General features: G+C 45.3%; 1 protein-coding gene across 1 annotated transcript in view; it reads left to right on the top strand.

The window, feature by feature from the left end:
* ZC3H18 (zinc finger CCCH-type containing 18) overlaps nt 1–27,054 on the top strand; it is a 529,487-nt gene that overhangs the window by 306,565 nt on the left and 195,868 nt on the right. The window contains exon 9 of the mRNA XM_069215853.1: nt 24,956–25,258. Within this exon, the coding sequence (XP_069071954.1) occupies nt 24,956–25,258 (303 nt within the window). The remainder of the gene's footprint in view (nt 1–24,955; nt 25,259–27,054) is intronic.

Here is a 27,054-nt window from a genome sequence, read left to right on the forward strand (position 1 = left end):
ACGGCGGAATAAGGGAGAGACCGAAAGAACCTCCATCCCACTTATTGGGCCAGCTGAACCTTGACCAGGGAATGATACAGGGCGCCAGTCATTATCTTAAAGTCCAGAGAAAGCCTCAAAACAATTAGGGTGGGCAAATGCTACTGAAGGCAGCACCCTTTGTGTGAAACTTTGGGCCCCCTTATACAAGACAATAAGAGGGTGCCACGTGAGGGTAGGTAAAAATATCCTAATGGATAAGCACTTATTTTACCAGGGATATTACTCATAAAACTCAAACGTGATAACAAAAACGAACACACTCTGGATCCTTGAAGTTTAAAACAATACAATCCCCCTTCATAGATTTCTCTGTAGGACCATTTCAATTTACTCTATGAGCTGTGATATGTTCATCAATAACTTCTGGATGACATTCCACATTCCTCCTACACCAATACACAGACTTATTTAAAAAGTCGTGTGTAGGCCTTGTACCACTGGTTGGACTATGGCCAGCAGCAAAGTATATGGGGCACTGTCAGGAGGTAAATGCAGACTTTCTGGTCTCCCTTTAGATTGGGCCGAATGGGTTTTGCTTAAACACTTGGATAGACTCTTATTCTCGGGCAATTGCTTATGGTAGGACTCCTGTCCCAAGCTCAAGGAACCAATAGCCCTGTTTCCCAATGCAGATGTCTTGGTTGTGGGGGGCAAAGGGGCACTAACACTAGGTTGACTAATATGAACTGGAATCTGCTCTGCTGTGGAACCAATCGGTAGGCCTGTGGCGTAGACTCCATTTGCTCTTGGAAGAACACTGTCTTGGTTTACGGAGCCCATCTAAGAGAGACGTGTGTTGACCCTTATTAATAGTATTTTCCAAAGACTCCAGATGATTCTCTAAATACCCCAGCCGATACATTATGGGCTTTAAGGCTTCTGAAAAACTCCCAGTATGGGAGAAAAGCTGCTCGGGAGAAATAGAGGCTCTTCCTTCATGCAAATGAGAAATACTTTCCTCCTGACTAGGATTGATCGGGCCATTTTGTGGTAAGAGACGCTGCTTTTTATTGTTTGTGCTAGCCTTGAGTCTTTTCCGACCTCTAACCTATTTCTTACACTGAAAGTTGTGAACAGCTGACTAGGTTTTTAAGGGGGTCGTCATAAGTGACTATAGGAGTGGATGGAGCTAGGGTTTGTGGTGATCGCCAGACCTCCGCCCCACAAATTCCTGCTTCTTGAGCCGTAACCATTTCAAGGGGCGGCAGTGAAGATAAGGACAGTCTCCTCCCTTCGAGTTCGATTTCCTTGCTTATTATCCCCACTTCTCGCTTCAAAAAGCCATGCAGAGTAGTACTTGTAGCAGGTGGCGCGGGAATCATTTTTCTTTTCTCCACAGCTACTCCAAATAAAATCCCTATACCAATAAATGAGTCACTGTGGACAGGGGCAATCAAATCAGCTTTTATGTCACCTTGTCTAAACTGATGTGGCCGTTCAATAAAAGATTCCAGTAAATATAGCACAATACCTTATTTAAAAAAAAAAAAACATCCCTCCAAAAAGTGGGGCCAAAGGGGGTGGCCCAGTCTGGCCGCGGACGGGTGCATATGGGCCTAGTCTTCGCCTGCACACATCCTGCACTACATAGTGCGTGATGACAACGCTCATCACCATAGAATGACAGAGGAATCACTAAGAACATAAAAAAAATACATTTCTGAAGCCAGTATAATGCATGTTGATTAAATTGCTTTCTCATAACACCTGATAACTAGCTCTTACTTTGTAAAACAATAAAAATTACCTTCCACCGTTTGGAGGCGACCCTTGCTACAAACCATAACATGAGCTAAATTTCCCGAAATCTGCTGAGACAACTGGTGAAAAAACAGGACTGTCCCGGCAAATCCGGGACGCCTGGTCACCCTATCCAACTGTGACATCTGTTAAAGGACTTTGGAAATCCTGACTGATGCCCAGTTTGTGTTTTTTGTCCACATAGGAATACTAAGTCAGCCTGAATTGCTCTGGCTGACAACGTCAACAGTGTCTGTGCGTTAATTTTATTAAATATATCACCAGCATTTGGCACTATTGACAGTATTTTTTATCTCCACACTGATGCTGATTTGATTTGCTAGAACTACAATCGAGTTGTGTAAGTCTTATTTGTGAAACTGAACTTAACACATCTTCCAGAGTTATCTCCACTCTATATGGAGTTCCCTACTTTTCAACCTCTGTGGCCCCTTTGGTAACCGTCATCCTTTTGCTAGGCCTCCAATGTTATGCTTATTTCAGTGACGCACAACTGTTTTTACAGCTTGACAGTAGAGAGCCTTTAGGGGCACTCCAAACACTCACTTTGGAGAGTTAAGAAAGTCATGGGGAAAATTGTCAAACTTATCTCAGAAAAGACAGACTTTAACTGCATGAGATAAGACCTCTGAAGCAGTAACTATTAGCTCAAGGAGATGAGACAGTGTCCCTTGTCAGTGTCGGTATGGAAGAACCTGGGAATAGGATTGGTACCAATCTTGAAAAATCAGTTGGTTGCAGTGACCTCAGGATATTTTAATAAAAAAAATAAAAAAGAAAGTAAACGTTTGAGCCTTAAACTTACCTGGTCTTACCGAGGAAGGGTGACAAATGACAGTATTAGCTTTATTGAGCTGAAGGCTAGATTATTGCAGTACTCTGTATTTGAGAATTGGTGAGGGCTTTATGAAACTGCTGCAAACTATCCAACATCATGGAGGAAGAGGGGTATAGGAGCATCCTTCTTAGGCCACCTGTTGTCTGTTTTAGAGAACTTGCCCCAGCTGATCATTGAGAATTGAGTTGTTTTAAGGCTCTGTGTTTAACTAACTAGAATCTGTGTGGAAATTCTCCTAAAAATCTTTTAGCCTAGTATGGTCCTCAAAGACATTTTAGGTCTTCAAATAAATGTCGCGGGGTAGTTGCTTGCTCTAGGACTGAAACTAAAAGGTGTGCATTCAGAATTCCCTCCTCCCGAGCTATGGATTTGCCTTTCCTTTAAAAATCAAGCTTTAGACTAACAACCTTTTTTTCTTTTAGAAAAACCTTAAAAACGTGTCTGACTTATTGATATATTTCGAAACTTTGTATTTCTGTACAGCAGGCAGGGGAACTTTTTGCTTCTTGGTTCCATGCAGGGCCTCATTGTTTGCTGTCTGTTCCTTGTGACATATTTTAAGCTTTCTCGGTCTTCTACCCCGCCTGTGTTGCTCCATGAATAAATGCAGCTTTGATGGCGCAGGTGGTGCCTTTGCGGAGATTTGATTTCTCTTCTGGGTGACGCTACAAGCAGCGTGGAAAATAAGCAATGGAACTCAAAAAGGCATAGACCGGAAGGAAGCAAGTTATTATGTCGAGCACAAAAAACCAAGGCAACATGGCACTTGCCTTTTGTTGGCCGTCAGATGCAATGTTTCTCTTTTTGTTTTTTCCATTATGGTGAAACGAAAAATCAACAAACATTTCTGTAAATAATTAAGAGAAAATTGAAAAGAACCAAATCTGCCGCACCTTCTCCGTGTGTGTGTGTTGTTTGCTCGCACACATTTGAACCACTGTTGAAACTGGCCTAAACCCATCCTTTATCAGTTACTTCTTGGCTAATGTTGGACTTCACCTTGTCTTGTCGGGTGTGGTGAGCACAGGAAGTCATTACATGTAGTGGAAGTATATTTATTGTCTTTGTGATGATAAAACGTTTTGCAATCTGATTCTGACGTCGCCAGGTTGCATCACCATTGACAAACTTGGCCTCGTGCGTGGCTCACCTTCAAACTGTACAAGGTGTGTTTTAGTCTTGGACATGTATGGTGTAAGGCGTCTTTTTTTATTTATTTTTATTTTGATGTCCTGTGTTCATTTTACTAAGCTAACAGTGTTGTAAAAGATTCTCGCTGGAAAAAAACCGTTTCAGACAAATGTTTCAGCTCTTACATGTATACGCCTTTAATGTTTTTAGAGACAACCCACATGTTGTTTGATTGAATATATTATTTCAGCCATTAACACGTCATTGGCGTTTCTTTCTAATGCACATATTAGTGAGGCACGAGTGCCTTGAGGTGGCCTAGAATCATGTGGCTAGCCTGCAGTGTTTGCTGTTGCAGTGTGGCCTTCAGCCAGATTTAGCGAGTGATCTCTGCATCCGCCGAAGCGTAGAATCGAGCAACTTGTTGCACAAAGGGGAAAAAACGCCGTGCATTCCCCAGTGACAGCGACGACCATTGTGTGACGGTTATGCGGGACTTTTCCTGGTGCTGCGTGTGTGTGAAGGTCGGGTCCCAGGGGGTCGGTTTTTCACCTACTCCCTTTCATAATCAGGTCGGACTTTCCTCTTTAAAGCGCCTCGGTGACCGCGGGGTTATTTTTGTGAAGCCTGTGCTCCTCTGTGCTGAGCATCGAGTTACACTAGCTGTGCGGCCTCTCTCCTGTGCCTGGACAGAGCTAAGTGAAACCGAAAATTGAGCAGGGTGGTCCAATCGCAACAAGCGCCTCGCCTTCGTTAATTTGTGCAGGAGTGGTGCTCTTTGCGCTGTGGAATACCAGATCTTTCGCCACCTGCTTGAATTGACTACTTTGCGGGCGCAGCTTGCACGTCCCCTAATCTTGGTGGAAACATCCAAAAAGCTGTCACGCTATTCCTATAGCGCCAACCTAGCCAAAAAGCAGCGGGGCAAGGTCAATTGTAGAGCATAACGTTAACAAGTGCCAGGAGAGAGCTGGGTCGTGGACGGCCTCTACATTGTGATGTAGTGTTCTTTAACCCTTTCGCTGCCAGGCCTTTTTTTGCCTATTTGCAATAGTTCTCGCTTAGGCCCTCATAACTTTTTGTCCACAAAAGCTACCTACGCCAAATGTGCGTCCTTTTTTCCAACATCCTAGGGATTCTAGAGGTACCCAGACTTTGTGGGTTCCCCTGAAGGAGGCCAAGAAATTAGCCACAATACAGTGAAAATTTCGTTTAAAAAAAAAAAAAAAAATGGGGAAAAAAGGCTGCAGAAGGTATGTTTTTTTCCCTGAAAATGGCATCAACAAAGGGTTTGTGGTGCTAAAATCACCAGCTTCTCAGCTTTTAGTAACATGCAGACTTGAATCAGAAAACCCAATTTTTCAACACAATTTTTACATTTTACTGGGACATACCCCATTTTTTTTTTTTTTTTTTTTCTTTTTTTTTTTTTTTGTGCTTTCAGCCTCCTTCCAGTCAGTGACAGAAATGGGTGTGGAACCAATGCTGGATCCCAGAAACCTAAACATTTCTGAAAAGTAGACAAAATTCTGAATTCAGCAATGGGTAATTTGTGTAGCTCCTACAAGGGTTTCCTGAAGAAAATAACTGAAATAAAAAAATATTGAACTTGAGGTGAAAAAAACAGCAATCTTTCTCTACGTTTTACTCTGTAACTTTTTCCTGCAATGTCAGATTCTTGAAAGCAATATACTGTTACGTCCGCTGGACTCTTCTAGCTGCGGAGATATATAGGGCTTGTAGGTTCATCAAGAACCCTAGGTACCCAGAGCCAGTAAATGAGCTGCACCTTGCAGTGGGTTTTCATTCTATACTGGGTATACAACAATTCATTTGCTGAAATATAAAGAGTCAAAAATAGGTATCAAGAAAACCTTTGTATTTCCAAAATGGGCACAAGATAAGGTGTTAAGGAGCAGTGGTTATTTGCACATCTCTGAATTCTGGGGTGCCCATACTAGCATGTGAATTACAGGGCATTTCTCAAATAGATGTCTTTTTTACACACGGTCTTATATTTGGGAGGAAAAAATGTAGAGAAAGACAAGGGGCAATATCATTTGTTTTGCTATTCTATGTTTCCCCCAAGTCTCCCGATAAAAATGGTACCTCACTTGTGTGGGTAGGCCTAGTGCCCGGGACAGGAAATGCCCCAAAACACAACATGGACACATCACATTTTTCCACAGAAAACAGAGGTGTTTTTTGCAAAGTGCCTAGCTGTAGATTTTGGCCTCCAGCTCAGCTGGCACCTAGGGAAACCTACCAAACCTTGACATTTTTGAAAACTAGAGACCTAGGGGAATCCAAGACGGGGTGACTTGTGGGGCTCTCACCAGGTTCTGTTACCCAGAATCATTTGCAAACCTCGGAATATGGCTAAAAAACACTTTTTCCTCACATTTCGGTGACAGAGTTCTGGAATCTGAGAGGAGCCACAAATTTCCTTCCACCCAGCGTTCCCCCAAGTCTCCCGATAAAAAGGGTACCTCACTTGTGTGGGTGGGCATAGTGCCCGCAACAGGAAATGCTCCAAAACACAACGTGGACACATCACATTTTTCTACAGAAAACAGAGGTGTTTTTTACCTAGGGAAACCTACCAAACCTGCGCATTTTTGGAAACTAGAGACCTAGGGGAATTCAAGACTGGGTGACTTGTGGGGCTCTCACCCGGTTCTGTTACCCAGAATCCTTTGCAAACCTCAAAATGTGGCCCAAAAAACGTTTTTTCCTCTCATTTCGGTGACAGAAAGTTCTGGAATCTGAGAGGATCCACAAATTTCCTTCCACCCAGTGTTCCCCCAAGTCTTCTGATAAGAATGGTTTCTCACTTGTGTGGGTAGGCCCAGTGCCCGCGAAAGGAAATGCCCCAAAACACTATCTGGACACATCAAAATTATCAAATACAAAACTACCTGTTTTTGCGGGGGGCACCCGCGTTCTTGGTCCTGGGCTCAGCATCCATACAGGGAAACCTACCAACCCAGACATTTCTGAAAACTAGACACCTGAGGGAGTCCAGGGAGGTGTGACTTGTGTGGATACCCCAGTGTTTTCTTACCTAGAATCCTCAGCAAAACTCAAATTTAGCTAAAAAATCAAAATGTTCCCACATTTCTGTGTGGGATCACCGCACTGGGACAACCCAACGTTCCCCTCAGTCTCCCGGTGAAAATGATACCTCACTTGTGTAGGTGGGCCAAGTGCCTGTGACAGGGAAGAGCATGTCAAAATTGAGGGGGAACCAAAACAGGTCCAAAAGGGCAGTTTGGGAAAAAAACATTTTTAGGCTGACAAGTGGGGCAGAATTTCTATCGGTATGCATGAGACAAGGCTGGGTGGTAGGAATTTTGTGGATTCCTGCAGATTCCGGTAGGTTCCATCACAAAAATGTGGGAAAAATGTGTGATTTCCAGAAAAGTTGGAGGTTTTCAGGGCATTGTGGGTAAGAAAATGGTGCGGGTGCATGTGAAGCACATCACCCTGGACTCACCCAGATGTTTAGTTTTCAGGTGTGTCTAGGTCTTGTGGAGTTTTCTACATGGCAACATCCCAAAGTCCAAGAAGTGCAGCCCTCACCATTCCAAGTGTGACGATTTTGAGAGTTAGCCAAGCTCTCATGGCCCAAATGTAAAACCAAAACTCCAAATAATCAAATGTCCACTTGCTTGCCATGGGATAAGATGTTTTAGTGTGCGGGGGAGAGCTGAAAGACTGTTACCCCCTTCAGTTGGGGTGGGTGCATAACCATGCCCATACTGGTTGGAAGCCACCACCCCACTATTTTTTTTTTTTTTTTTTAAATTCCCTGGCATTTAGTAGACTTCCTGCCCCCCGGGTTGTGGATCAGGGGTAATTGCCCCATCTGCCCACTGGTGGGCAGAACAACTTTGTCCCCATTTATTTGCAGTGGGGGTATGGCCATACCCTCACCCTCTTATTTTGGAAAAAAAAAAGATCTTCTCTGGTGGGCTTTCAGATGGGCCTTCCAAACATAAGCCAACGGAGGGGGCAGATATGGCCAACAGTAATGTGCCCCCATGGGGAGTGACCCTTGCCCAAAGGGCTGCCGCCCCCCCCCCCAAACAAAACACACACACCAATCCCTGGTGCCTAAGTGGTTTCTGCCCCCGGGGGCAGATCGGCCTAATAGAAATGGGCCGATCTGCCCCCAAGGGGAGCAGAAATGACCTAAAATAAATTTGCCCCCCCAAGGGGAGCGACCCTTGCATGAAATTGGCGGGGAAAAAAATCCCTGGTGCCTAGTGGATTCTGCCCCCCTTGGAGGCAGATCGGCCTAATAAAAATAGGCAGCTCTGCAGAAATTGCCTAAAATAAATCCCCCCCCCTCCCCCCCCCCAGGGAACGACCCTTGCCTAAGAAGTTGCTCCCCTTGCGTGAAATTTTTGCAAAAAAATAAAAATCCTTGGTATCTAGTGGTTTATGCACCCCTGGGGGCAGATTGGCCTAATAAAAATAGGCCGATCTGCCCCCAAGGGGAGCAGAAATGGCCCAAAGATAATTTTGCCCCCAGGGGAGCGACCCTTGCCTAAGGGGTCTCTCCCCACATCTAAAAAAAAAAAAAAATCCCTGGTGCCTAGAGGTTTTACAATAGGCCGATCTGCCCCCAAGGGGGGCAGTAATGGCCTAGAAAACATTTTGCCCCCAGGGGAGTGACCCTTGCCTAAGGAGTTGCTCCCCACAAATAAAAAACACAAAAACAAAAAAGAAGCCCTGGTGTCTAGGGGGGTTTCTGCCCCCCGGGGGCAGATTGGCCTAATAAAAATAGGCTGATCTGCCCCCAAGGGGGGCAGAAATGGCCTAGAAAACATTTTGCCCCCAGGGGAGCGACCTTGCCTAAGGAGTCGCTCCCCACAAATAAAAAACACACAAAAAAACTCCCTGGTTTCTAGGGGGGTTTCTGCCCCCCCTGAGGGCAGAAACAGCCAAAAAACAAATTGCCCCCCTGGAGAAGGCCTTTCCTCTCCTTTCAGGCTTCTCTGCCCCCTCCACGTGTTTGGAGGAGAAATGCAGAGCATTTCTCCTCCGATCGGGCGCTGGAAGCAGTGCTTCCAGTGCCGGAGGGAAGGCCTCTGATGAGGTGCTGACGTCATCAGACGCCACGGGGTGGGCGGGGGTGGAAGGGGAAGCGATTCACCTTCCATCCCTGCCCAGGGGAGGAGGGTGCCTGGCCATAGGGGAGAGCACTAGCGCTCCCCCCGGGGGCAAATGGCAGGACGAGGTGATCTCGTCCTCTGCACCGGGGAACCGGCGCCGAGGACGAGATCACCTAGTCCTCGGCACCCAAGCGGTTAATGAATTGAGTCTACAGCTCTTTCCTAAGATGCAGCAGCTTTGGCGTGGTCCACATGGATAAGGTAGGGGTGTTCTTCCACATCCGGAATGTATGGATTATATGATAATAAGCGCCCTACCGAGATGCTAAGACTTTCTGCCTGAGTTAATAATCCTGTCTATATGTTCACTCTACCTTAAACAGTCCGACAAAACACAGAGAACTGCTTGTGCTCACGGTGAAAAATCCTATTTCCTTGCATTTTTAGGGTCGAGCCTGCGAGTACATGCGGGACACTGTTGTGTTCAGTAAAGGGCTTGGAGCCTGCCTGTCGCTCACCATTTGTTGGTGTGCGTGGCACTCTTCCTTACAGCCTCGTAATTCGTCATGGCATGTCTCGCATTTTTTCAATTTCTCTGTATGGAGCAGGGATCACGCACTAAGTGATTTCAAAATAATTAGTGCTAATTCCGCTGCTTCCGACGTGATTGAGGCACTATTTTCTTCTAACTTCCAGTGCCCTGCAAATAGAAGGTTTGTGACTGGCAAAAAGGTACCCAGCAGGAGAAACTAATGTGTAAAGTTTTACGTTTTTAAACCTAACTTTATTTTATTAAGTCATTTTTTCTTAGTTTCCTTTCGTGTTTATTGTGGTTTTTCCTCGTGGGCGCTATTGTCAAAAGATGATAATTAACTTGTTCGAAATATGAGAGACCTATTGCATTGCAAATGCATGTTCTAATTCTTATTTCTGTGAAAAAGGCAGTCCTATATTTTCATGTAAATGTTCTAGAAACCAGTGAGTATGGTGCTAAAACCCAGAATTGTCCAAGCCCCTTGCCTATTAATGAAGTCTTGGTAAGCAACTTGAATGGCCCAGTACTGACGAGACAGGCCCCGTTTTAGACATACTTCTATGCTTTTTAGTTCTTGCTAGAGTGAGAATGATTACTTAAGTCTTATTAAAGTCAAGCAATAAGAAGCAATGCCAGACGGAACACCGTTGCATGTTAGACGTTACTGTTATAGGTTATTTGTAAATTCACATACTTCGTTTGGTAGCTTTATTGAGGAATAGGCGACGTGGCCATCAAATGCTGCCGTGCATGAAAATAGTGTTTTAGGTGCTTCGAGATTCTCTCTCTCACACACTTTATACTAAGTGCAAATATTTTGGAAAACATTGTACATAGCAGAATGTTTCTGTAAAGCACTTCATTTTTTAGGCTTACAGCAGTAATCGCTTTATGCATGCTATGCATGGTTATCTGTTTGTTTCCGGATATTACAGCCTCGGATTTTTTGCAGGATGTTCACCTTAATCTGGGAGTGGAGAATGGCCTGCACTGAAGGCCCATTTAATATTGGCCAGTCAGAAGTAAGCAAGACAGGGCGACTGGAATACAGTTTTCCCAGGGAGTGGAGAGACAGTCTTCTAGTTACTATTGTGAGTGAGAGCTGAGACATATTTCACAATGGTAGGAAAAAATGTTTTGCAATATAGAGGCTCTCTATATATGTAAGTAGTATTTCCAAAGCGCAGACCTAGCCAAAAGGCAGCAGAGCTCTGCATAGGTTCAAAGACGATCATAAAGTAACCGAGTTACAGGAGAGGTGTAGTTGGTTTGTGGACGATTAGTGCATTGTGACATAGGTCAATTTTATCCTAGATTGAGGCAGTGTTGTCGTGGTCCTGATGGATACGTTCCAGATCCTGGGTATAAAGCCTGCTGCCTTCTTCTTTTCTATTACCACTTCTTAGTCTGCAGTCTGATGGTTTCCTGGTTGTGTTTGTACTGAAAACCAGCAGACATAGCTTGTCAGCAAGATAAGCAGTGGTGCTGGCCTTGATGGCTTTGTAAATGATGCATCTAGCTTTGAAGAGGCTGTGGGCCGGGAAAGGGGGCCAGTGCAGTTCCATCAGGATGGGTTGATGTGTTCATATATTTTTTCAGGCCTTGGACAAGGTATGCTGCAGCAGTATGATGCCCTAAAGGATAGCCATTGTGAAGTCTGGGAGGCCAAGGATCAGTTGATTCCAGGATTTAGATAAGAGACGGCTAAACTAGTGGTATCGCTTTCTTTAGGAGCGAGAACTCGTACTAGGCCACCTTTATTATCTCCAGAAAGGTGACCACAACAATGACATGTTGCAAGAAGCCACTCCTCTTTTCTTTTAATCCCTCATCTGTAATGGAGCTTTAACGATAAATAATGCAACTTTTAACTTACATGAATTTAAACAAAACCATTGTTTAAACATAAAAGGAGCCTTACAACCCATTCCCTACTCAAAAACATTCACACCAGGAAAGAAAATGTTTTGTGCTTCCCACACAAACTTTTAAAAGTAGGAGCTGAGGTATAGTGGTGTGGGTAAGATGGGTGTGTGCGTTGGGTTGTCTGCCTCTACTGTATGGCTTCCGCACTTATGTGAAGTTTACACTGCTTTTATTGCCTATTTTCTATTTGTTCTCTGTGATAGTGAAGCTTGTGCTGGTACTGCACCTATTGACTGTGTCAAGCAAGTTTGCACTGCTGCAGTCTGTTGCGCAATTTCTGTGTTGGAGAGTTGTACTGCTGCTGCACAAGTTGGATTGGTTCTTTGCGCTATATTTGAACCCCAAATCCCCTGTTGTACTAGATAAAACAGTCAGAGGTTTCATCCCACATTTGCCATAGATGTAACTCTAAACTGAATTATACCATTTATATAGCCCTTATTTACCCCATGTGGAGCACAGAAAGGCTTGCCTGAATGGATAGCAAGCTTCGCTGGGTGATGGTGTACTGTCTTTGTTGATCCTATGTGGGAAAAGTTTCCGCTTCGTGTGTGATGACCACAAAGATGTGGATATCACGTTATGGGACGCAGCACTTAGTGTGATAGATGAATAGATGAGAGATAGATGCACAGTGTATGGTTTTGTGTAAGCTGGCAGCTTTGATAAGCTTTAGAGATCCCTTTATGGTATTTCTTATGATTATACCCTACTTAGCTGGTTACTGCACTGGTTTGTGCAACCTGATATTTTGTATCAGTTGTTGGTCCTGTGCTAACTTGGTTGGAGAGAGAAGTGGTGGAGGGATGTGCTGCAAGGGGCTTTACAAGCATCCCATAGCTGTCATTGGGAAGTGCAAAGAAGAGATCATAGAGTGTAGTTAGTTGGTAGTTGCAGTGGTGTACTAAATTAGAATCCCCCCGATTGGCCACCAGGATGTTACAGATCTTCAGTTATCCCATGCTTGTTCAGTTGATGATTGCTATTTTTTTGGATGGTACAGAAGTGGGTGATGGGTAGGACACGTATCAAATGTGTTATGCAAATGTCGTAGGGTTAAGCTGTAGCTGGCTACCACTTCACAGCCACATGTCTTAGGGACTGGACAGCCGTGGATATTGAGACCATTGGGGTTTATACAAAAAGGGGCGCTCAAGACTGATTGGCACAGTTTTTAGTCTGGAGCAATGGTGCAGACATTTTGTCAGATCTTTGAAGACTCTGCCCTGGAGCTATAGACAGATGATGCACTGCAGATTCTCCTTACCATTGGTAATGGGCACAGATCAATCTAATGGCTATATAACACACTGTTTCCATGGTCCCTGTTAGGTTACTGACTGAGCTATGTGGGAGGAGAAAATACGTTGGCAGTTATGTGGTAAAAATGGGCAGAGTCTTGTATTTCCATAAGGTCTCTAGAATCATCCAATTACGTTTATGCGGCTCAGTTATTTGCATACCACACACCTTCAACCCCATAGGTTGAGTACCATGATGCACCCAGATACCATCAGCTTAGTTGTCCCAGATGTTGGTCTCGAGCTGTCCATTGTTTTTGGATTGGGGTCACAACCGACTTGGAAAGAGCACTGAATAGGAGGGCTTTAAATTAATAAAAAATTGCTTGCTTGGTTTATATGCTAGACAGAAACTGAGGAAGGTTAATAACAGATTTTCGGATCTGGCTTTGAATATCTCGTGAAGACACTTTGCGTTATACTGGAAATCCCAGAAGGGACCACCCCATAGTAGGTAGAAGAGGGAAGTGGAGAAATGGAAGTGTTGAGAGTGGGCCGCCTTGAGACAGAAGGGTACAGAGGCCTCAGCCAGAATACTCTGGCAGACCAGTGGCAGAAACCTGTTGCAGCCTTTAGTGAATCTGGATATTAAATTCCCCTAAAACCGAGCGTAGCTGCCCTGGAAGGGAGGCGCTGTTATCTGTTTCCTTGAAGGATATTGTAGGGGGTCCGACTACATCCAGGATATTTTGGGAGATAGAACTAAGTGATGGGAATGTTGACTTGAAGCTAGTGCTAACTTGAACAATAGATAGCAAATTAAATTGGACCCTGCAAACTGTTGCACAAGTGGTTATGGTATTTAGTTAATTACTGTGTTTTTCTATATAAAATACATTTGAATGCCCCAAATGAGTGACACAATCCTGAAAATATAAGATCTGATAGAGACTTCTCGCTACAGATTCCTTACCTTAGACTGTTCCCCCAGTATCACAGTGGATCAAGAAAATCTTGGGAGTACCTCTGGGTACCGGTAGGTGGCAAAGAAAAGCTCTGGGTCGGTAGCGCCTGTGCCGGATATGACTTGCAGGGTACCAATATAGGTGCGCCACCCCAGCCCGCTAACTTAATTTCCTTTCTTTCTACTCTCTACATCAGTAACTGAGCACAAGGAGAGTCAGCGAGTTACAGGCACTGTCCAAACCCATACACCAACTTTTTCCCTGATAAACGGGATCCCTACGCCCATGCCTTTTTTTTTTTTTTTTTTTTTTTTTTTTTTAACCTAAAGCAAACGTCATGCCTTTTCCGGTGTCTAGCCTCCTTGAGCGCTCCGGCCAACTAATGAAAACTTACGAGGCTCGATATTTTCAGCCTGGTTTCTGCACTACTTTATCTTTTGATTTTTCATGCAGCACGATCACGCTGGTATTTACATAGCACGATCACGCTCATTTCTTTTCTTTATATTTATGTGGCAAGAGAAGTCCAGTTAGGCGTTTACAACGCTAATATCTCTAACTCGGGCAAATGCCAGACCCATTGTATTGCAAATGCTTGTTTTCGTTACCTGCTTGAAAAACAGCCCTCCCACAAACAAGCACCCCTACAGCTGCACAAAAAACATGTTGCAGTTGGGGGTGAGCCTGCGATTCAGACCGTGTGAGCATAGTCCCCGCCTCCTGTAGCTTTCACATTGTTTTCTGCTGCTTGACGGTAAAAGAAATTCACGACACAGTTGCATGTAGCCTGGCACAGGTGATCTATATTATAGGACATTTATTAATTGCATTTACACCCCAAGGGATTTCTTAGTGTTAGCACAAGAGAATCTAACAAACGAGAAATCAAGATTTAAAAATGCGAAGTGTTTGGTTTCCTCCTGAAACTGGGAAAGTGAATGATGCATAGCAACTGCAGAGCCAATGAGTTATATTGACGGGTGGCATAAAAAGAGAAAGCTTTTCCACCACCTTGTGCCTTCCTAGCATGAGGCATAAGGGGGATCTCTTCTCCAATAAAAGCCTTAACTATAGCTAAGTCAGCCGCCAAACTGGTTTATTGTATGATCTGCATTTGTGCCACCCTTTAAAGAAAACTCTGAAACGTGCTCTAGCAAATTCAAAACGAGACAAAACCGGTCATTTTCAATACAAAAAAGAAAATCAGACACGCTTACATTCTGGGCATTGTCTCCCTACACCATGTAGGGTCACACTTTTTGAACAAATGTGCCTGATGCACAATCTGTGCAGAAAACTAGACTTAAATATTTGCATTCCAGAGTATTGAGGGGAAACCGACCCATTGATTTTACTAGCCATTTGATGTCTGTATAAAACCTTAAGCCCCATTCTAAAATAGTACTCCAAAAGCGGACCTTTTTTCAGAAGTCTCAAGAGTGTGGTCTTCGTAAAAATCTTTGGTTTACAGTTTCTCTCTTTCTGTCCTTATCCATAGCTTTATCTCAGGGTATTTCTTGCACAGCAACCAGGAGCAAAATTGCTTTAGAATGGAGGATTTTGCAAGTACATTAAGCAACTAAAAGGACAGGTGTATTATACCCCTGGAATGCTAAACTAGTACACATGCCACCACCCGGCATTAGCACATTGTGCACATTGCAATGGAAAAGGAGGGAACTTGTACAAAGAGAAACTCAACATGAAGGTACAATAAATGTTTCCACCTTTTTATAAGTAAGACTACGACAGTTCACAAATATTATTATATCTATAGACTGCTACAGTTTCCTATTATTTGGGCCACCGGTCTTTTCCACATCCAGAATGAGCAGCAAGCTGTGATGAGCTGTGCTTTGTACTTTGTAGTAGATTAGGTGAGGAGTGTTCTTTTCCATCTTCAGCCCCTAAGTAAAGCTCTGTGTAAGCAATCAACGTAGCATATCCTATAAGTGTCCTGTGTGTACCTGTCCCCTCACAAGTTGCCATTTCTTTTCAAACAGTACTTGATCACTAGTACCAGAGCACTTTATCGTGACTAACATTTCCCAGCCTATCGGCAAAAATGTACTGGAATGGATATTTTGTACTATATATATATATATATATATATATATATATATATATATATATATATATATATATATATATATTTTTTACTTTTCAAGTTCTGTTTCCTTGTACTTCTAACAAAGTGTGGGGGGGGGGGTTTTGACACATTTTAAACTTTTGTACTACATTTGGGAAGGAGGTGCTTAGGCCACCCTCCCCAAACATTTATCTTCCACCCCAGAAGACCACCATCTTCCTGGAGGAATGCCCACCCCTGGGACTCTGAAACAGGGAGGCGATGGGGAGGAGCCGCCGCAGGGTGATGCTCCCGCTCACCTTGCCCGGGAGAGTAGGGCTTACACTGCATCGGCACTCCTTGCCAGCATGCAGCAGGCGAGAAGCAGGAAGCTGCCAGCTCCCATTACCAGCAAGGTATGTGCTGGCAGGAGGGTAGCCAGCCTGGCAATGCAGAAATTGGCTCTCCACATTGCCATTAGTTTGAAAAAAAAAAAACGAGAAAAAAAAATATATATCTGGGTGCGTTAGGTGAGATAAGGCACCTAAACAGAAGAAACGTAGGGAACTGAACAGGCAACATTAAAGTTGTCTCCCTGTACTACGATGTAAAAAAAAAAAGAAGAAAAGTGCTGTCCGGTAGGTGGGTTTGGGGCAACTACACTATAAACAAGTATTTGCAATCCAATGGGTCTCGCAATTGCTTGAGTTAGAGCTATTGGCATTGTAATTCATAACTGGACTTTTCTTGCCACATAAATTGGTCAACCCTGGCTAATAAGTTGGCCTTTTCCTGTCACATAATTCCAATGGCCCTGCATATAACTAAAGCACTTCCATTTACCTTCTTCCTCTGTCTGCAGCCAAAAATGAAAATGTTGCCATTTAGCATCCTAATTTAAATCTGCCATGCTAATTCCAATAGAATATCACTTTCACCACCCCACCATCAGAGTTGCTGGCTGGCTACCACAATTCCCAAAACAAGACAGCCACTTAGAAATAATGACAGGAATAAACTAGAAGGGTCACCCAAATATACCAAGAGTGTTCAAACAGTCATAGTGTAATAAGGATGTTAAGTTGGCCTAAATCATGGTCTTAATTGCAATAAGGAGATCTTAAAGAAACATAAACATATACAATTATCATATACACCCAAAAATATCCTTATCAGAAATAAACGTTTGGCATTAGACTGTAGGCTCAGAACAGCCCCTAAAGGACACCACAATGAAAATAGTATTTGTCAGAAATTTGGTCATATTACCATACAGGTAGCCCATAGAGGACATAACCACAGGAAGAGAAAATGACTAAAAGTGCTGTAGTGTAGCCATATATTTAGTCCCTAGTCGACAGTGTATTGCACATTTTCAGGGCTAGTAGGCCCACTGCAATGACATTGTGAACAAGACCCTTACAACACAAACTACTCTGAGCTGTAGAACAACATTTCCAGCCATGAGGGAGTTTAAAAGTCACTGAATGGAGGGAGAGCTTATTATTTTGGGGTCCCCACTGACCTAGTGTGGGAAACCAGAGATTTAGGGGAAAAGAGTAGGTTGTTGTGAATGTTTTGAAGCTGGTACCATTGTCATAGAACCACCACAGGCTGAGTTATGAGCAAAAATGTTTTGTAAAAGAATGCCCTGCAAAGTATCATGGGGCGACCTATTGTAGTATGTTGGCTGTAAAACTCAGAACAGACCCTTTAGAACACCACAATAAAAATATAACCTGTAAGAAACATGGTCATGTAATTATATAATTATACCCTAGAAGGCATAACCACATGAAAATAGCACAGAATGATGTAGTCATATATTTAGTACCTAGAGAGCGTAGTGCCTTATACATTTACAGGCCTATTGCAATACTAAGGCCCTTAGAACACAAACTACTCCAAGCTGTAAAGCAAAAGTTCCAGACATGAGAGCTTAAAAAGGGACTGAATGGTGGGAGGGGTTATTATTTTGGGGTCCCCACTAACCTAGTCTGGGGACCCTTGTGACCGAAACAGAAAGAGTGCCTCATGCTGAATGTTTTGGTGGTGGTCCCATTGTCCTAGGTAATGTTTTCATCTTTTATCTTATGCTCCTGCCACAACCACTCAATGAAACGTCATGACTGCACATATCCTCTGACCATATAAGCCATTTTGTTCAGGTTTGAGATGAAGATAGCACTGGCCAGTTAGGACAAACATCGGACTTCCTTAGCTGCTTCTTCAAGCTATGAAAGGCAGAATGTGAATCAGGAGATGTTTCCACCTACTTGATTTGTTGTAGGATCACCAAGGCCTTTATCTGTGGCCACGCCCACGTTTAGAGACCAGCTCAATACTACAAGTCCCAGGCAGAACTTGCAGCAGAGACAAACTGAACAGTAACAGGTTGCATAGGCTACTAAAGCACTGTATGTGTTCGGGTACATAACATTACTTAAGAACATTATGTTACCTCTGCAGACTGGCTGTAGAAATCCCTTTCTATATTTCTATCTCTCTCCAAGGAAGCCGTAGCCCTTTTTTTTGTAGTTAGACATGCCGTTGTATCAAGTCTCTTACTACGTGTGGGGCTTCGAGTGGGTAGTTATTCAGACATTTCTAGAGTATTTCTGCAAACATCTGTAAGGAGTGTTTAGAAATTAAAGGAAGCCTTTCAGGCTTAGCACTTTAAAAAGTACAGACTGATTCAGGATAGCCTGTTTGTGTAGTAACAGTAACGTTTCTTGATTCGGAATTGGACATTGATGTGCAAAAGCCATCTGATTATTTTTGGGCAAAATCTTCCTATAACTTTTTCTTCCTGATGCTTCATGATGTGATAGGTAGTGTTTACTTAGCAGTAAGTGTTGAGCTCTACATTGAGATATATATTTATTGACATTGTTTTTAGGTTTTGGTCGCTATTTTAGCCTACCAAGCCTCTGGTCTTATATTATGCTTAACTCCCCTTAACTGGAATTGGGTTTCACCTTAACTTTGCTGTTGTATTGGCTGGGCCCTGACCTACCCCACTGTACTGCACTCCCCTGCTTTTCAAAGTTTTGTTTGCGCTTCATAAATGCCCCTTTTAAAACTGTTTACCGCATTGCACACAAAAAATGACAATTGTTCCTTCTCTGAATACATAGTGACAATTTGCACCATAGTTAACCATTAAATTTCACAGAACTGCCACAGAATACATTGCACATTTATTTTCCAGTAGCTTAAATAGTGGAAAATAAACACTGAACTTTTATTTTTCAGCAGATTAAGTACTGCACACTTTGTATAGGGAAGAAAGAATGCTCCTCAACTAATACAGACTACAACAGTAACAAAGTCTGTTGCCTGTGGCTGTTCGTTCGTAGTGTTGGTGGAGAGAATTAATTTAGAGTTTTGTGCATGACGTCATGTAGAAAAGGTTTAATTAGTGATGCATATGCCAAGATTGATTCTTCATGTTTCTTTCATTAAGATTTTATATCTGATAGACTTCTAGCTGCAGATTCCTTAACTTAGAATTCCCTGGCGTCCGCTTCGAATCCGGAATTTTTCTGCTGAGCAGTACCCTGCGCGTGCTGTCGAGTGGTGTGGTTCGGATCCGCGTGCGTCATCCAGCTCCGCGTGTGTCGTCAGCTTCGTTAGAGCAGTCTATGATGTCACGGTTGTCTATATAGACGCCGCCTCGGCACGCGTACGTCAGTTCTTTTCCTTCCGCACCGGTTAAGCGCAGATCCGGACTAGAGCTACCCTTTCTTCGACGTTCATCAAGGTGTTTTTGACTGTTTGAAGTCATGTCTTCAAGAAAGACTGGGTTCAAGCCTTGTGGCACCATGTCGGTGATGGACCCCCATCGTGTTTGCCTTTGGTGGCTCGAGAAGTATCTCGATTCCACCTCGTGCTCTGACTGTTGGGCCATGGCTCCGAAGGCCTTGAGGGAGAGATCCCTTAAGCTGCTTGCGGCCCGACAGCCGTCTTCAGTCGGCGCGACTCCAAGGAGGAGGTCGCGGCACCACTCCCGGAGCCCCAAGTCCTCTTCCTCACATTCGAGGTCATCTGATCTTTCAGTTAAGAGGCACAAGAAGAAGAAGTCCAAGCGGACTTCGACTTCGCCGCGCCCGTTGGCCGACGAGGCGTCTAGGGAACATCGACATTCCGAGCGCAGTTCCGCAGAGCCGTCGCCAGGGCTGACTCCGCATCTTCCCCCATTTCCGGGTACCGAAGCAACTCCCACTAAAAGGAATTTTACGAGGCCCTGTGTCTCGTTTCTGAGCGAGCTGCACCCTCGGGTGGGTCTTTGGGCCCCTTCGGGGGCAGCGGATTCGGCCTCGGCGCCATTGGGGACCCCAGGATCCGATACCAGATCCGGACCAGCGCCGGTCCCTCACAGTCGACATCCTCCGGCACCGGGTCCAACATCGGCGCTTCCGTCACCGGCACCCACTGGTGGTAGCCCATCCTCATTCTGGATGATCTGGAGGTGGAGGGACGTCGTACAACTCCGACTCCGACAGCGCCGATTCAGCCCAGATCATTGTCTGAGCATTATTTAGAACAGCCAGGCACAGGAGAGGAATGGGAGGGGTCTGAGGACCCTTTGGAATATGACCTGGAACAGGACTGGTATGAGGATCTAGGGGAGGCCAGTGGACTGGACACATCTCCAGATACTGGCATGCTCTCTCCTCCTAATGTGGCTACGGAGGAGGGAGCTTCTTATGCTATGGTGGTGGGTAGGGGAGCTGAGGTCTTGGACCTAGACTTGCCTACGGTGCCAGTCAGGATGAATCTCCTGACTGGGTCTACAACCGGGGGCGACTACATCAGAACCAATGTTGCCCTTCAATGAGGCCCTAACAGATGTCCTTCTGGGTACATGGTCCAAACCCAGCACAGGGGCTCCTGTGAATAAGACATTCGGTCGCTGCCATAGACCTGCTCAGAGCGACCCTAGTTTCCTGACACAACACCCCCACCTGTGAGAGCTTGGTAGTCCAAACCTCTACCTCCCGTGGTGCCTTCCCTTCCGCTCCTCCGGATAGGGAATCCAAGAGGCTGGACCAGCTTGGAAAGAAAATGTTTTCTTCCACCAGTCTGGCATTGAGGTCCGTAAACACCTCTTGCCTTTTGGGCTGTTTTTCTCATACTTTATGGGATACAGTGGCACAGGTGCTGCCCCAGGTCCCGGAGGGCGTATGGGACACTCTCACCCAGGCTGTCAAGGATGGGAGAGATGCAGCCAAGTTTACGATCAGGTGAGGATTGGACACGACTGACTCGCTAGGCAGAGCAATTTCATTGTCCATAGCCCTACGTCTCCTCGACTGCCTATGTTCAACTGGCTTTTCGGGGGATGTCCAGTCAAGTTTGATGGACATGCCTTTTGATGGTTCTCGCCTTTTTGGTGAGAAGGCAGACTCTGTGCTTGAGAGGTTCAAGGATTCTCGAAGTACGTCCAGATCTTTTGGCCTTTCAGCGCCGGTACGACAACAGTCTGTCTTTCACCCCTCTCGAGGCTTCGGAATGGGCTTGGTACCATGCCAGCCACAGTTTAGCCACCATCCTCAGGCTTCACAACATCCCGGAAGAGGACGTGGTTGTGGTATCATCAGACCCAGAGGGTCTGGCCAGAGGTCGGCCACCACACAGCCCCCCTCCACTGCGCCCCAACCCTCCTAGTATGGTTCTGCAGGACCACGTCCGTCGAGTTTGAGGGAGGATTCAATTTCATCTCCCTCACTGGCTTTCCATCACAATGGACAATGGGTTCTGCAGATCATACGTAAGGGCTACTTCCTCCCCTTCCAGTCTTTCCCTCCCTCTCTCCCTCTGTCAGAGAAACGGCTGATGGAGGACCATCTGGTTTTGCTCCGCGAGGAAGTGATGGGCTCTCTTGGCCAAGGGAGCCATAGAAAGGGTCCAGATGTCAGAAGTAGGCAGTGGTTGTTATTCCCTCTACTTTCTGATTCCAAAAAAGAACAAGGGCCTTGCTCTATCCTGGATTTAAGGGACGTCAATCTCTTCCTCAAGAAGGAGAAAATCAAGATGCTCACTCTTGCTCAGGTCTTGTCTGCCCTAGATCAAGGAGACTGGATGGTAGCGTTGGACTTGCAGGACGCGTATTTTCATATCCCCATCCTGCCAGCCCACAGGCGTTACCTGTGGTTCAAGGTGGGCCACAAGCACTTTGTTTACCGTGCTATCCTCCCGAGCAGCGAGTTAAGGATATTCAGGTTATGAGACCGATGTTTCGGCCTCTATCCTGGATTTCGGTGAGACAGACTCTGAGGCTGCTAGGACTCATGGCTTCCTGCATCCTGTTGGTCAAGCATGCCTGATGGCATATGAGGGCTCTGGAGTGGGGCCTGAAGTTCCAGTGGGCACAGCATCAGGGAAATCTTACTGACGTGGTTCTCGGAGGGGACTGCAAAGTATCTGCAGTGGTGGTTAGTGAACTGCTATTGGGTCAAAGGCAGACTCCTCTCCCTTTCCCAACCAGATCTCACAGTAGTGACAGATGCGTCACTTCTGGGATGGGTTGGCCATCTGGGAGAGGTGGAGATCAGAGGTCACTGGTCTCCGGCGGAATCTGGGCTCCATATCAACTTACTGGGGCTTCGGGCAGTCCGACTAGCATTAAAAGCATCTCTTCCTATTGTGAAAGGGAAGGTAGTGCAGGTGTTCACGGACAGCACTACTGCAATGAGGTACTGCAACAAGCAGGGCGGTGTGGGGTCGTGGACCATTTGTCAAGAGGCTCTGCGTCTCTGGGCGTGGCTGGAACACCAGGGCATAATCCTGGTGGTCAACACTTGGCAGGTTCCCTGAACGCCAGGGCGGACGAGCTCAGCCAAAAATGCTTAGCGGATCACGAACGGTATCTCCATCCGGAGGTGGCGCAAGGACTCTTTCAGCAGTTGGGAGAGCCTTGGTTAGATCTGTTCGCCTCCGTAGAGAACGCGCAATGTCAGAAGTTTTGCACATTGGAGTTTCCAAGAGGGCTATCGCTCAGTGGTGCTTTTCGTCACAAGTGGATTTCAGGCCTCCTGTACGCCTTTCCGCCCATACCTCTTCTGCCCAGAGTTCTCTAGAAAATCAAGCACGACTGGGCCCAAGTAATCCTAGTGGCTCCGGATTGGGCACGGAGAGTCTGGTATCCAGAGCTTCTCAAAATGAGCATCAGTCCTCCAATCAGGCTGCCTCTTCGGGAGGATCTTCTGTCACAGCAGCAGGGGAAGGTTCTCCACACAAACCTGTCAACTTTGCGGCTTCATGCGTGGAGGTTGATCGGCGACAGTTGATGGTTTATGACCTCCCTTCCAAAGTCTGTGATGTCATTCTGGCGGCCAGGCGTGCCTCTACTACGTCGATTTACGCCTGCCTGTGGAAACGTTTTGTTTCATATTGTACAGAGAGGTCTGTTGATCCTCTTTCTTCTTCTCTTTCTAATATCCTTTTGTGTATTCCATCTCTCGCCCAACAGGGTTCCTCCTTAGGGACCCTTAAGGGCTATCTTGCTGCCTTATCGTCTTTTTTAGGCTTGCCCGATCAACCATCTTTGTTTAAGTCTCTTATAGTACAAAGATTTTTGAAAAGGCTTGTGCATTTGTTCCCACCTGTGCCTTTTGTCATGCCCCAGTGGGATCTTAATCTTGTTCTTACCTTTCTAATGTGTGCTCATTTTGAGCCTTTGCATAACTGTCCTCTCCGGCTGCTCACTATTAAAACAGCCTTTTTGGTGGCAATTACATCTGCCAGGAGAGTGAGTGAGCTGCAGGCTTAAGCTTCAAAACTGCTGTGTCTCACAACATATCCTCACAAGGTAGTGTTAAGAACTCGTGCCTCTTTCCTCCCCAAGGTGTTGACCCCTTTCCATCTGGGTCAAAATATCACCCTGCCCACCTGCTTTGCACCACCGCATCCCTCTAAGGAAGAGGAGCGTCTCCAGCGGCTGGACCCAAAAAGAACGTTGTTGTTCTACCTTGACCGCACAAAAGAGTTCCGGGTGGACGACCAACTCTTTGTGGGCTACGTTGGTGGAAAGAAGGGTCGGGCAGTACAGAAACGATCCATTTCGTGCTGGCTCGTTCTCTGTATAAAGATCTGCTACGCTTTGGCAAAGAAGCAGCCTCCAGAGGGCTTGAGAGCTCGCTCTACCAGAGGGAGATCTGCTACCACTGCATTAGCTTGTGGTGTACCCGTGTTGGACATCTGTCAGGCGGCAACGTGGGCTTCCTTGCACACATTTGCAAGACACTACTGCCTGGCCAGGTGAGAAGAGGGGCATTTTGCCCGCTCAGTCCTGCAGGACTTTCTAGTATAAAAATATATTCTTCAGAACCACCACCATGGGTTATAGCTTGGGTATCTATTCTAAGGTAAGGAATCTGCAGCTAGAAGTCTCTATCAGATGAACAAGTTACTTACCTTTGGTAACAAATTATCTGGTAGACTCTATCTAGCTGCAAATTCCTTACACCCACCCAAGCCTCCCCGCTCTGCGGATATTTTTATTTATATATATAATTATGTATATATGTTTTTTGGCACTTTTGCCTTTCTTAAAGGCATGTAAGAATTTTTCCTTCAAACCGTGAAGTGAAAAAGATAAAATCTATAACTGTTAGTCCTTCTGTGACTCTGCGCTTCTGGCGTGGAAAGTTGTGGGAAAAGAACTAATGTACGTGCGCCGAGGCAGCATCTATGTAGACAACCGTGACGTTCTAGACGACTCCAACGAAGCTGACGACACACGTGGAGCCGGATGACGTACGCAGATCTGAACGACGTCACCTGACGGCGTGCGCAGGGTACTGCTCGCCAGAAAAATTCCAGATTCTAAGCTTACGCCAGGGAATCCTAAGGAAAGGAATCTGCAGCTATATAGAGTCTCTACCAGATAATTTGTTACTGGAGGTAAGTAACTTGTTCATTAAGACCTTTATAGGGAATTTTACAGTTATACAGGAATTTACTCAATTCTCAAAGAGTGATTCAGGGCAGGGGCGGAGTCTCTGTTCCACTAGAATCAAAAAGGTTTTAACACACAGAGTGCAGAGCATGTATGTGATTGAAAAGGGCATACCTTTTGTTTTTACTTTTGTTGGTTGGCTAACAAGGGCCGTCTGTCATGGGGTTGTTAGATTGAAAAAAACAAACCTCTTGTGTTTTCCCTTCAGCATTCTTTTTTCATGCATAATTTGAATGTTAAACTTTGGATTGACGACTACTGTATTCCCTAGTAAGGTCTAATAAGATGTTGCTTTTGGTTAACAAGAATAAGAATATATAGTTACATGGAGGAAGACTAAATACTTCCTTGCCATTTCTTTTTCAGCCGTCCAGTTGATCCAGTCAAAAAAGATGGTGTTGTTGCATTGGCAACACAAGCAGTGACTACTGGAGCATCTGTACCAGGAACAGCAGTAGGCACAAACACAGCCATAACCACAGCCACCACCACTACCACCACAGCATTGTCAACAAGAACATCATCAAAAATAAGAGCAGATGAATGGAAGGATCCCTGGCGCCGATCCAAGTCCCCCAAAAAGAAATCTGGGCTCTCCGTCTCTCCGAGCAGAGGTCGTCGGCGTCGAAGGACTTCTGGATCTTCTGGGTCTGGTTCAGATTCTTCTAGGTAAGGTTTTCAGAAAAATGTTGATGGTCTAAACTTAATCCATGCATCCAGTTATTTTACTCCTACGACTGAAGTTTCCAACCATGTTTTTGCAGTAGTCAGCTGGAGGATATTCCTACTTCAGCAATGGTGAATTGAACAGCCAGGGCAGGTCCCAGCCAGCCTTCAAATGAATATCTGTCCAAGGCAGACTAAGCTTGAACATTCCTTAAATCTCTTACTGGAGTATCAGTATCTCAAGGATTAAGCATATCACCGGGATTAAGCAACATGTAGGTGATTTTCTGTGTCTGTTATATAAGCACACATTCAGCATGCTGTTTCAAGGAAACCTAGGCAGGCAATAGTATTCATAAAATTAGTTATGTTTGCTATTGTTTTCCTGATTTTCCCCAAACCCAGGTGAAGACCTGGGTGACTATTCATCTAGATTGTTGAATAAAGACAATAACATAGGTTCATGTAATGTCCTAATTCTGCTTCTGGCTGCCCTGAGGGGCCAGAGGGCTGTCAAAAAGTCACTTACTTAAAAGTTACAATACTAGTATGGTGAGTCATATGTTATATAATAATTACGTTGTTTTTGGCTACTATATATTGCTAGTGGGACATTGTAGCACAGCCAGTCTCTAGAAGGAAGGTTAATTAGGTAGGATCAGAGTTTTCCCTAGAACTGCAGTTTGATCCTGTGTTGTGTCTTAGCTCAAAAATAAGAAAATATTAAGCACGCTTGCCAGCTACACCTTTAATAGTTTCATGAGAACATCTTTAACCATTTTTTCCTTGATGTCAGTTGACTCCTGGCCCCAGGTATTTCACTTTCAAGAAGAGACAAATGCCAAACTCGATCCTTACCCCTTTTCATAGACACAAACCTTCACCTTTAAAAAAAACAAAAACAAAAAAAAAGAATCCTCGTTTAACCCCTTCCCCGCCACGGACGTAATGGTTACGTCCATGGCAGCGCCCGTGTGGCGCCATGGACGTAACCATTACGTCCTGAATGCTTCCCTCGGGAGAAGCGCTAGCGCTCCTCCCGAGGGACGCCCCCCCCACCCCCCAGGTCAGGGCTGACCGGGGAATCCCTTCCCCTTCCACCCCCGACACCCCCCACCCCCCCCTGTGACGTCAGCGCGCGAGCGCGCGCTGATTTGTCACAGGGGCCTCCCTAGTCGCGCTGGAAGCTCTGCTTCCAGCGCGATTGAAAAAGAAATGCAAAAGCATTTCTTTTTCAATCACTTGGGAGGCCCGGAGGGGCTTCAAAGGGAAGGAAAAGTATTTCCTTCCCTTTGAAGTCCCTCCGAGGGTTTCAAAAGCCGGATTGCTTGCAATCCGGCTTTTGAAACCCCACTAGACACCAGGGATTTTTTTTTTTTTCATTGAAATTGACCAAAGGGAGCGACCCCTTGGGCAAGGGTCGCTCCCAGGGGGGGGCATTTTTTTGAAAAGGCCTTTTCTGCCCCCCCTGGGGGCAGATCGGCCTTACTAGGCCGATCTGCCCCCAGGGGGGGCAGAAACCTCTAGGCACCAGGGACCATTTTTTTTTTTTTTTTTTTTTTTTGTTTCATTTTTTTTTTTTTTGGTGGGGAGCGACCCCTTAGGCAAGGGTCGCTCCCCTTGGGGGAAAATTATATTTTGGCCATTTCTGCCTCCCTTGGGGGCAGATTGGCCTATTTTGATGAGGCCAATCTGCCCCCAAGGGGGGTAGAAACCACTAGACACCAGGGAGTTTTTTCTTTGCGTGAATTTCACGCAAAGGGAGCGACCCCTTAGGCAAGGGTCGCTCCCTGGGGGGG

Source organism: Pleurodeles waltl, chromosome 12, assembly GCF_031143425.1.
Source record: "Pleurodeles waltl isolate 20211129_DDA chromosome 12, aPleWal1.hap1.20221129, whole genome shotgun sequence".
In the NCBI taxonomy this organism is placed as follows: domain Eukaryota; kingdom Metazoa; phylum Chordata; class Amphibia; order Caudata; family Salamandridae; genus Pleurodeles; species Pleurodeles waltl.